At 44.0% G+C, this 12,500-nt stretch overlaps 1 protein-coding gene across 3 annotated transcripts in view; it reads left to right on the plus strand.

The window, feature by feature from the left end:
- Nucleotides 1-3,393: 3,393 nt before the first annotated feature.
- fhod3a (formin homology 2 domain containing 3a) overlaps nt 3,394-12,500 on the plus strand; it is a 79,202-nt gene continuing 70,095 nt past the window's right edge. For all 3 annotated transcript variants that reach the window (XM_079828316.1, XM_079828317.1, XM_079828318.1), the window contains exon 1: nt 3,394-3,702. In XM_079828316.1, the coding sequence (XP_079684442.1) occupies nt 3,538-3,702 (165 nt within the window). In that variant the 5' untranslated portion in view covers nt 3,394-3,537. The remainder of the gene's footprint in view (nt 3,703-12,500) is intronic.

Consider the following 12,500-nt stretch of genomic DNA (forward strand, 5'->3'; position numbering starts at 1 on the left):
GCAATATCCGAAATCCTCGTCCTTGTGGGGACATTTTTAGGTCCCCATGAGGAAAACATCTTATAAATCAGACTAAGTGATGTTTTTTGAAAATGTAAAATTGCAGAATGTCTCCTGTGAGGGTTAGGTTTAGGGGCAGGGGCAGTGTAGGGGGATAGAATATACGGTATGTACAGTATAAAAACCATTACGCCTATGGAAAGTCCCCATAAAACATGAAAACCCAACATGTGTGTGTGTGTGTGTGTGTGTGTGTGTGTGTGTGTGTGTGTGTGTGTGCCAGAGGTGGACAGTAACGAAGTACATTTACTTGAGTACTGTACTTAAGTACACTTTTTGAGTATCTGTACTTTACTGAAGTATTATTTTTTAGGGAAACTTTTACTTTTACTTCACTACATTTGAAAGACAAATATCGTACTTTTTACTCCACTACATTTCTATCAAGATCCTCAAAGTCGAAAGTTGTTTCTGTAGCAGCTTTGCAAGTCATTGGATGAATTTCTTTTTTTTTTTAAGAACAGCCTATAAGTAATCACTTTTGTAGGGTCATAATTTCCCAAATTTTTTTGAACACTGATCAGTTTATAGCAAAATGGAGGAAGACGGTTCCTCGGCACAGTGTGTGCACCCATGGCCATATTAGAAAGTAAGTTTCAGTTTTCTGAAAAGATTAAAGATTAGTTTCGTTGGCATACACTTGATGAATGTCTCATAAAATGTTAAAAAAACGTAAATGTCAGGGAGAAAGAGAAGCATAGACATATGGATGATGAAAGAGCTCAGTTCAGTCTGTTTTTTGTGCCTCTGAGATGCCAGAGCACGAGGACTGAATAGAGCTTTCTTTTGTGTTTTTTTCGCACTTAAACAGACTAAAACACACAAAATGTCAAAATTTTCATTTTGGAAAGTTTTCACGTAAACAAAGTTGATTATGTCATAAGTGAACGTAAACAGTTGGGGGAATATCGGATGTGTATCAGTGTATAGGATTTGTGCATTCTGCCTTAAAGTGACAGCAGCTTTGTAACTTTTATACAAGTATTTAAATTAGTTCAAGATAGTCGTATGCTAGCATGTCGGATAGATCATCACTGACTGGCTTAAACCACCGTGATGGCTATAGTGTGCATTCATACAACAATGGAACAATAATAAAATAATGCATTGACATAAAAAAGGAAATTTACTTTTGATACTTAAGTACTTTTATAAACAAGTACTTCTGTACTTTTACTTAAGTAAAAATTGTTTTTTACAACTTTCACTTGTAACGGAGTAATATTTGACCAGTGGTACTTTTACTTTTACTTGAGTAATGGAGTTGTGTACTTTGTCCACCTCTGTGTAGTATCAATTCTTGCATTTATCTATTTCACAGATGTCAGGGAAGAGGCAAATTAATAATCCATAATAATTTGGAATATTTTTTTTTTCAGAATTTACTGTTGTAAATATTATTTATTCTGACGCAATAGTCTCAGTGTTCAATCAGCTTTGATATATTTAAATCTGCATATCTTTGATATTTTTACCTTTTAAGAAGGGCATTTTCCCATCATCTTATTAAATATAGGCTATGCTTCAAATTTTATTTTATTTTCTTAAATTTGATCTATAAATTAAATTAGAATAAGACACTGTAGGGCTGTTGCCAATCAAATTAAATAATTTACACTGAAAAATGTTATGAGATTGTTTTTAATATTTTTTAATATACAAATAAGAAATGTTGGAAAGAAAACATTAAACTAAACCACCAGTAGGTGCCAGAATGTAAACGTTGTTGTCGCGGGAATATCTAAATCTTACCCGGATACAGCTATGCTATTTTCTGATTGGCTGTTCAGTAGCTGTATTTTTTATTTGATTGGCTGGTGCTTGGCATTCTGAACTCCATGTGGAACTCACTTGATTCCTCTAATAGCTCCCACAAAGTTGGGAGCATGAAATTGTCCAAAATGTCTTGGTGAAGCATTAAGAGTTCCTTTCACTGGAACGAACCCCTGAAAAACAACCCCACCCCATAATAATCTCCATCCCTCCCCTCCTAAAGCCAAAATGCCAGTGAAGGAAGTAAACAGAGGGCCAACTGATATTTATCTGATTTATTTAGGAATCATTTTCTTAGACAGGTTCATTACTAAAAGCTACCAGGAAAGTTAGGTAACTAAAATGCTGGGTTAAAATAACTTAAATTGGGTTGAAAATGGACTAACCCAGCAATCGGGTTGTTTTAACCCAGCGGTTGGGTTAAATGTTTGCTTAAAACAACCAAATTGTTGGGTTAAAACAAACAAATTGTTGGGTTAAAACAACCCAATTGCTGGGTTAGTCCATTTTCAACCCAACTTGGTTTATTTTCAACCCAGCATTTTTTAGAGAGTAATATGATTTTTAAAAAACGACTTTGCTAATGTTTCTAGTCCTCTCACATTGACAGTTACTTGAATTATAGGCATATTTTCAATTAAAAATAGGGAAATTTGACACAAGTTTATTAGTTTGCATTCTTATGAGTTTAATATTTCTATCCTGTCAAATATGAAATGTTTAGTTTAGCTACTTACGTCTTATCTCGCACTTTATGACGTTTAGCGTCCGCTAATTCTGTGAACATAAAGCCCGCCTACTCTGATTTGATTGGTCACCTCAAATATTTCGACATTGACGAGCGGTGACAGACTAATTATTATACCTTTATTATACGGCCATGAGTTTATGCTGACAAAATGTCTGCCAGAGTGGCAGATTTAAAGAGAAAACCCGATCATTTTTCTGACCCCACGGACAGATATTTGTTCTTGTTTTAAGCACAATCTCACCTAATTTTGATCATTTTTAAACAAAAATACTGAGGAAATACTTTTTTGCAGCGCACAATCAATCAGTTCCCAAAAAGAAATATAAAACATGTGCGAACAAGTCAAATATGGACCAATCCAACCGTTCGATTTAAAAATGTCAACCAACCGTCAACATGTAAATAAATAAATAAAATAAACCAACCGTTGGGTTTAACATGTAAATAAATTAAACCAACGGTTGGGTTTAAAAATGTAAACCATGTAAGCACAAACTCACCTAATTTTGATATTTTTTTCAGAAAACAAAAATGCTGAGGAATTTTTTTTTTTTTTCTCAAATATTCGGGAATAAGACACCCTTTTCCGGGCCAAAATGACCGGAACAGCGAGAGGGTTAATCTCAGCCGTGTTGTCTCCTGTGGTTACTATAGTAAATGTGTGTTTGAGGGGGTGTGTTGTTCTATCTGACCGCTAGAGGCCGCTGTTTCTCGGTCACCGGCTCCCGCTGTTAAAGCGCTTAATCCGCGGGGGTCCGGTCCGGCTGTCCCGCACCTTCACGCGCCCGTGACACGAACGGACACTCGCGCTCAGCACTGCACGGTAACGGGCGCGCGCAGCTCCTGCTCTCCCCACGTCTGTCGCATTTGCGCGGATCCTCCGACGGTCCCGCTGACTGTGTTGTTGTCGTTACCGACGCGCTTGGAGACGGCGGCCCGTGCATGGATGAATCATGTCTTCGTTTGTGTGCCGGGTTCAGTTTTTAGACGACACCGATCCGTTCAACAGCACCAATTTCCCGGAGCCGACCAGACCTCCTCTCTACACCTTCAGAGAAGATATTCCTCTCATCAATCAGATCGCGGGAGTCCACAGACTCCTCAAAGCTCCTCACAAGGTCAGAAACTTACTTCACTAAATATAGTTTATTGTTTAAATCTTAAATCTTTACCACTGTCAAAATACTGGGTTGTTTCAACGGTCAAACTGCCATGGACAAACTCGACCGTTGGTTTAAATTTTTAAATCGAATTTTTAACGGTTGAGTTTGTCCGTTGACCGTTAAAACAACACAGTATTTTATAGAGTGTGTAGGCGACCCATCACTACTTAAAATAAAAAAAGTTTAATAAACGTATTTAAATGAATTTTTAGTGTTGTTTAATTGTATTTATTTTGATATAATGTATAAATAAACTGTAAGAGAAATGTGAAGAGGTTTGGCGAGTTTAAAGCGCGACAGGTGCGGCTCTGAGACGCTTTTAGAGCCGCTCATTCATTCACTTTATGACTTTAATTAAAGCCTGATATATGAAATATTAGTCCCGAACTGTTTGTTGAAATTCACACATAATATAAAAGAAAATCTAAAAATCATATTTGATTCATCAGCGCTCTTAAAAAAACTTTTTAACCCGTGTTTGGGTCAAATATGGACAAAACCGTTGTAATATAAAATAAACCAGCCGTTGGATTTAAAAAAAAATCAAAATTTAAACCAACAGTTGGTTTAAAACGTTTTTAAAAATTGTAATTAATGGTTGGATTTGACTCAAACATAAACAGTTCAGTATGTTTTAGAGTGAGGTTCATATGATATGATATAGTGAGTATATATGAAGGAATAAACAGCTCAAAATATGCAATTTACTTGCTTTATAACTGTATAGCAGCATATACTGGCAATAAAATGCATGTAAATATCAATATCTGCCAATAATAATATTTAAATGTTTGACAGATGAACTAATAAACCTGATGACCATATTTGGCACTAATAAATGATGATAATCAAGTAAAGCTGCTTCAGTCCAGATGAAATATCACTAACAATATCAAAGTTATTCTTGATCAATCATGTCAGATTTGACCGCAGAAAACGAGAAATTATTGTTATTTCACACTAAATGCACTAAAATGTTTCCCAGGCTATATTTACGTGAATATTGAATGCCGTTGCAGAACTCTTTTTATTCACAATGAGAAAGAACATGCAGAAACAAAAGACAATTACAGCTTAAACTAATGTAAATAAAGGGCAGAGAAACGAGGTCAGCCGCACATTAGCATAATGTTATTGTTTGTGAATATTATATCCATTCAGTTTCAGCTGTGTTGATATTAACAGTTGTTCAGAAGTGTTTTTCTCGTCTGTCTGCGTGTGACATTGTGTTGTTCTGTGTCAGGCTGTGATTGGAGGGGAAGTCATGGGCAGTAATTGGCTGTTTCGGTCGGTAAAGTAGAGGTCAGCTCTGCTCCCAGAATGCCTCTGTGGGATCCCGTCATCTCACAAACACTCATGATGATTATGATGTTGTATCTGCCTCGTAATGTGAGGCCAAAAGGGAACCCAAATTCTTCTTTTTGCTGTTATTTTTACCTGTCCCACACCGTATCAACACTCTCCGTCAGGAGTTTTCACTTTACTATAGAGCGCTATAAATATTAAAGAGCACATATTCTGTTTTTTCATCTTTCTTTAGTGTTTCTAAACTCCTGAAACGCCTCCATTGTAGTCTTGAGTTTTCCTGAGGGAAACAACACGTCACAATATTCCTCATTATAATAATTAATACGCAGTATAAAGGGGCGGGGCCTGGTTGAGTTAGTAAGTCGTGTGTTGAGACCATAGACTGTAAAAAAATATGGCCGTAGTGTCCGTGACGTCACTCGTAGTTATGAAGCTTAAAGTCGGGTCGAGCTGGCCGTCGCCATTTTGTCAGCGTTTCACTTCCGGATAACTGACAATGGGCAAAGAGGCGGGACGTGGGCGGAGCTGAGGTGATGACTAACAGACAGCAGACAAACGGCAATCCACCTGTCACTCAAAGTGGCCACGCCCTTAATTATGCAGAACTTTAAGGCTTTATATAATGTAAATTAATGAGTTATAAAATAATTCCCCCCCTCACAGTCGTCATGAAGGGCAACATTAGCCGTAGAGCCCAAAAGCACAGTTTGTCGCAGACTGTAAACATGTGTTCTTCTGCTGTAAAGTTGGACATTTTAACATTGGCTCAATGAGATTCTGCTCCTTCTGGAGTCTGTCTCTAGTGGCCAGTCCATGAACTGCAGTTTAACTCACTTCCGTATCGAAAGACTGCGAGGAGGAGCCGCTTGGTTGAGACTGGCGCTTATGGGAAGGGGCGGGACATTTCCCTGCTTGACCAATCACAACACACCGCTCCAGCTGACCAATCAGAGCACAGTGTGCTTTTCAGAAGGCGGGGCTTCATAGCGACTGAGTGTTACTGACAGACTGGGAAGAGAGGAGCCGCAACAATGAAGAATATGAGGAAATAATCAACATTCAAACAGGAAAACCTGCTCTATAGAGCCAGAAACAACAGCTTATGGTGCGTTCACACCGGACGCGAATCACGCGATTCACGCGAGTGATTTACATGTTAAGTCAATGCAATGACGCGAATAGACATTCTGAGGCACGATTCACGTGAATGAGGCGGCGTGATTGAGCGTTTGACGCATGATTCGTGCGAATGGCGAGTTGAAAAATCTGAACTTTGGCGGATATTCGCGCCGCATTAACCAATCAGGAGCTTGCTCTAGTAGTGACAACAATGAGGAGAAAATCTGTATATTAATATCTGCTTCAGACAATATGATTATCACTGTGATAACATTAAATGACATGAAACACAACACAGTCTCTTTTTGTTAAATGCAAGTTTATGTTTGATCAATAATACAAAAGTAGAAGTAAAAGGTATAATAAGCTCTACATGAAATAAAGCAAACAATTCAGTCAAACGTTCAAAGTCAGTGCTAGTCGGCTACATCAGTAACGTAAAGTTATAGCCTAAAAATAAAAAAGTAATGAAACTTCTCTTTGACAACTACATTATCGCCTGAAAAAGTCTTAAAACTACGTTTTGTCACACATTAACAGTAGATTTGAACAAAAAAGACGTGTGAACACAGCCCATGTCAGACATTTCCAACGAGACGAGCCGCTGGCAGAAGCTCCGCCCATGAGGAGAATCACGTCTGTTGTGAAGTGAACGCGCGAATGAAGCGAGTAAACTCAAAATGTTCAAGCGTCCAACTTAACGCGAATAGCGCGATTTATTCGCGTCCGGTGTGAAAGCTACATTAGGCAGACATATGTCCTCTTTAATGCTTATTATGAACGTTTAATAAAAATGCTTGTTATTTATGTACTTAGCAGACACTTTTATCCTCAATGACCTGCGAGTCAAATGTTATTTAAATATTCATATTTTCAAATGGCTTAGTTGAAAAGTATATGACTAGCTGTGGGGCAAGCGATATTCACTAGTGTAAATGTGTGAGACTGAAACAAACTGGATTTATTGATGATAAATATGACTAAATATGTTTCCAGAGGGAAAGCTGAACTCCGGTCAGAGATCGCTTGCGTCCGTCTCACATTCTGGGTTATAAATAGAGCGGCTGAATCTCGTCCGCAGTGTAAGTGGTAGTTAGAGCCGCTCCAGCCGTCCGTCTGTCCTCTACTCCAGCGCTTCCCAAATCCCAACCTCCAATCAGATCAGATCTGCTGTTCCTGAGGGAGAGTGTGTGTGTGTGTGTGTGTGTGTGTGTGTGTGGTGTGTGTGATGGGTAGGTTAAGGGGCAGGGGCAGTGTGTGTGTGTGTGTGTGTATGTATGTGTGGTGTGTGTGATGGGTAGGTTAAGGGGCAGGGGCAGTGTGTGTGTGTGTGTGTGTGTGTGTGTGTGTGTGTGTGTGTGTGTGTGTGTGTGTGTGTGTGTGTGTGTGTGTGTGTGTGATGGGTAGGTTTAGGGGCAGGGGCAGTGTGTGTGTGTGTGTGTGTGTGTGTGTGTGTGTGTGTGTGATGGGTAGGTTTAGGGGCAGTGTGTGTGTGTGTGTGTGTGTGTGTGTGTGTGTGATGGGTAGGTTTAGGGGCAGGGGCAGTGTGTGTGTGTGTGTGTGTGTGATGGGTAGGTTTAGGGGCAGGGGCAGTGTGTGTGTGTGTGTGTGTGTGTGTGTGTGTGTGTGTGTGTGTGTGTGATGGGTAGGTTTAGGGGCAGGGGCAGTGTGTGTGTGTGTGTGTGTGTGTGTGTGTGTGTGTGTGTGTGTGTGATGGGTAGGTTTAGGGGTAGGGGCAGTGTGTGTGTGTGTGTGTGTGTGTGTGATGGGTAGGTTTAGGGGCAGGGGCAGCGTGTGTGTGTGTGTGTGTGTGTGTGTGTGTGTGTGTGTGTGTGTGTGTGTGTGTGTGATGGGTAGGTTTAGGGGCAGGGGCAGTGTGTGTGTGTGTGTGTGTGTGTGTGTGATGGGTAGGTTTAGGGGCAGGGGCAGCGTGTGTGTGTGTGTGTGTGTGTGTGTGTGTGTGTGTGTGTGTGATGGGTAGGTTTAGGGGCAGTGTGTGTGTGTGTGTGTGTGTGTGTGTGTGATGGGTAGGTTTAGGGGCAGGGGCAGGGGCAGTGTGTGTGTGTGTGTGTGTGTGTGTGTGATGGGTAGGTTTAGGGGCAGGGGCAGTGTGTGTGTGTGTGTGTGTGTGTGTGTGTGTGTGTGTGTGTGTGTGTGTGTGTGTGTGTGTGTGTGTGTGTGTGTGATGGGTAGGTTTAGGGGCAGGGGCAGTGTGTGTGTGAGTGTGTGTGTGTGTGTGTGTGTGTGTGTGTGTGTGATGGGTAGGTTTAGGGGCAGTGTAAGGGGATAGAAAATACGGTTTGTACGGTATAAAAACCATTACACCTATGGAATGTCCTCACATTTCACAAAACCCCCCCTGTGTGTGTGTGTGTGTGTGTGTGTGTGTGTGTGAGAGAGAGCGTGTGTGAGTGTGTATTCCTCCAGAAGTGTGTCAGTGAGTGTGAGTAAGTGTGTGTGTGTGTGTGTGTGTGTGTGTGTGTCTGTGTGTGTGTGTGTCAGTGTGAGTGTGTTAGGGTTGGGTGATAAAACGATAATGATATGTATCGCGATAGACACGTAATCGATATAAAAAAAAAACGTTTCATTTTTTTTTCTTCGTCGGGAAAAAGAGGTTGCGAAGCAAGTTTGGTTGCATGAACAAAGGCACTCGCTCTCTGGTAACCAAGCAACGTAGGGAGTGACACGCTAACAGCCAATCATGTAACAGTATCAGTTTGGTTGCGCCATATCGTGTCTCGTGTTGGATTCTTCAGTATCAGAACCGGCGTGGAGATATAAGTGAGCGCCACAGCGAGCGAGGAAATTGTTGATAAAACAGGAAAACAAGTCGGCTCGCCGGTATGGCAGTTTTTTGGATTTTATAAGTCTGACTGTAGTCTGACCAATGTCGTCTGCAAATTATGCAAGAATGTCTTGTTTATAGTTTCATCTGGCTCCTCTGCTGACAGCGCGCGCGCGCCTCGTTCGTTTGGGGGCGTGTTTATATTCGACGCGCTCAAATACGAAATCGCCCCCTAAACCCTCAATCCCTATTCCCTGCTTTAATCTACTAATACAGTTCACTTGAAGGAGTGAATGAAAACAAGTGAGCGAATTCGGACATGCGCTGTGTGTACATTGGCTGTACACTCGTTATTGTGGTGCATTGTGGGATAGAATGAGTGCACTCAATAACGTCCACTATGGTTTTGGACACCATTACAAATGGCTGTGCCCTCAAATAGTGCCCTATGTAGGGAATAGGGGGTGATTTCGGATTAAAACGACTTGGAGAGGTAATGTTAAGGCCCTTGCACACTGAGTCCGATGCGTATTAATGAATGCGTTACGGAAAAAAAACGCAAAACAACACAAAATGGCGTCTTCCACCTCCTTATCAAGGAGCTGCGGATTATCCAGACCGATTCAAAGCTGAATGTCAGTGGCTCAGTTTGATGCTTTGCTAGCGATACTGGAGCCACATATTAAAAAGAAGACCACCAATCTCCAATCCTGAACAGAGACTGGCAGTGTCTAGGATCCGCGCGCACACACACACACACACACACACACACACACACACACACACACACACGGTTTACAGGGAGTTGGTGTGCTATAATTATAGCTGTGATATTGTAGTATTTTTGATACAATAATATTTGTATATTTAATTGTAGGTATCTGAGCACTGGCGATTCATTCAGCAGTTTAGTTTGGGCATCAGCTGTAGATGGAAAAATGGATGCGAAAAACGCAGAAAATTGAACCTGTTCCGATTTTTTTTTTTACGGACGAAAGTTTCGGAGGCAGTTTGCAAGCGTGATTGACATAACGTGAGGTCGAATCTATTTTTTGACGTGCGAAAATTTTGCATGCGAATTTCGGACTCAGTGTGCAAAGGCCTTTACTCTGCATCAGTGCCTTATGATAAAGCATCTTAACGCTACAGTTAGACAGAAATAACAGAGGCTCTGCGCCCTAATGTGAGAGATCACTGTGAAGTGTTCATTGTGATTCTAGACGTGTTTATATTTTAATTATTTGAGTGTTTTCTATGCTTGTGTTGACATTTGTGCCTTTATAACTGAGGGGATTATAATCAGAGGAAGGTTACGTTTAAAATAAAAATGTTTAAATGTAAAAAAAAAATTCCTGGATGCTTATTTTAAATAGGTCATAAAAATATCAATAATTATCGATATCGACCAATATGAAACCCTTATATCGTGATACTGTTTTCAGCCAAATCGCCCAGCCCTAGTGTGTGTGTGTGTGTGTGTGTGTGTGTGTATAATGCGGTTGTTAGCAGAGTGTGTGTGTGTGTGTGTGTGTGTGTGTGTGTGTGTGTGCAGTGACCTTCGGTTGATTAAACTGCATCTGACTCATGAATGTGCCGTCATGCTCAGCTCTAGATGTTTCCTCTGTGGTTTGCTCCAGATCCTATTGTGTGTTTCTATCCACACACTCCTCAGCAGGTGGAGTGTGTGATCGGCCGCAGGTGGAGTGTGTGATCGGCCGCAGGTGGAGTGTGTGATCGGCCGCAGGTGGAGTGTGTGATCGGCAGCAGGTGGAGTGTGTGATCGGCCGCAGGTGGAGTGTGTGATCGGCCGCAGGTGGAGTGTGTGATCGGCCGCAGGTGGAGTGTGTGATCGGCAGCAGGTGGAGTGTGTGATCGGCCGCAGGTGGAGTGTGTGATCGGCAGCAGGTGGAGTGTGTGATCGGCCGCAGGTGGAGTGTGTGATCGGCCGCAGGTGGAGTGTGTGATCGGCCGCAGGTGGAGTGTGTGATCGGCCGCAGGTGGAGTGTGTGATCGGCCGCAGGTGGAGTGTGTGATCGGCCGCAGGTGGAGTGTGTGATCGGCAGCAGGTGGAGTGTGTGATCGGCGGCAGGTGGAGTGTGTGATCGGCGGCAGGTGGAGTGTGTGATCGGCCGCAGGTGGAGTGTGTGATCGGCGGCAGGTGGAGTGTGTGATCGGCCGCAGGTGGAGTGTGTGATCGGCAGCAGGTGGAGTGTGTGATCGGCCGCAGGTGGAGTGTGTGATCGGCAGCAGGTGGAGTGTGTGATCGGCCGCAGGTGGAGTGTGTGATCGGCGGCAGGTGGAGTGTGTGATCGGCCGCAGGTGGAGTGTGTGATCGGCCGCAGGTGGAGTGTGTGATCGGCCGCAGGTGGAGTGTGTGATCGGCAGCAGGTGGAGTGTGTGAGCGGCCGCAGGTGGAGTGTGTGAGCGGCCGCAGGTGGAGTGTGTGATCGGCAGCAGGTGGAGTGTGTGATCGGCAGCAGGTGGAGTGTGTGAGCGGCCGCAGGTGGAGTGTGTGATCGGCCGCAGGTGGAGTGTGTGATCGGCAGCAGGTGGAGTGTGTGATCGGCAGCAGGTGGAGTGTGTGAGCGGCCGCAGGTGGAGTGTGTGATCGGCAGCAGGTGGAGTGTGTGATCGGCAGCAGGTGGAGTGTGTGATCGGCAGCAGGTGGAGTGTGTGATCGGCCGCAGGTGGAGTGTGTGATCGGCAGCAGGTGGAGTGTGTGATCGGCCGCAGGTGGAGTGTGTGATCGGCAGCAGGTGGAGTGTGTGATCGGCAGCAGGTGGAGTGTGTGATCGGCAGCAGGTGGAGTGTGTGATCGGCCGCAGGTGGAGTGTGTGATCGGCAGCAGGTGGAGTGTGTGATCGGCCGCAGGTGGAGTGTGTGATCGGCCGCAGGTGGAGTGTGTGATCGGCAGCAGGTGGAGTGTGTGATCGGCAGCAGGTGGAGTGTGTGTGTGATCGGCAGCAGGTGGAGTGTGTGATCGGCAGCAGGTGGAGTGTGTGATCGGCAGCAGGTGGAGTGTGTGATCGGCAGCAGGTGGAGTGTGTGATCGGCCGCAGGTGGAGTGTGTGTGTGATCGGCAGCAGGTGGAGTGTGTGATCGGCCGCAGGTGGAGTGAGTGATCGGCAGCAGGTGGAGTGTGTGATCGGCCGCAGGTGGAGTGAGTGATCGGCAGCAGGTGGAGTGTGTGATCGGCAGCAGGTGGAGTGTGTGATCGGCAGCAGGTGGAGTGTGTGTGTGATCGGCAGCAGGTGGAGTGTGTGATCGGCCGCAGGTGGAGTGAGTGATCGGCAGCAGGTGGAGTGTGTGATCGGCCGCAGGTGGAGTGTGTGATCGGCCGCAGGTGGAGTGTGTGATCGGCAGCAGGTGGAGTGAGTGTGTGATCGGCAGCAGGTGGAGTGTGTGATCGGCAGCAGGTGGAGTGTGTGATCGGCCGCAGGTGGAGTGTGTGATCGGCAGCAGGTGGAGTGTGTGATCGGCAGCAGGTGGAGTGTGTGATCGGCAGCAGGTGGAGTGTGTGATCGGCCGCAGGTGGAGTGTG

This window comes from Gobio gobio (genome assembly GCF_949357685.1).
Source record: "Gobio gobio genome assembly, chromosome: 11".
In the NCBI taxonomy this organism is placed as follows: Eukaryota; Metazoa; Chordata; class Actinopteri; order Cypriniformes; family Gobionidae; genus Gobio; species Gobio gobio.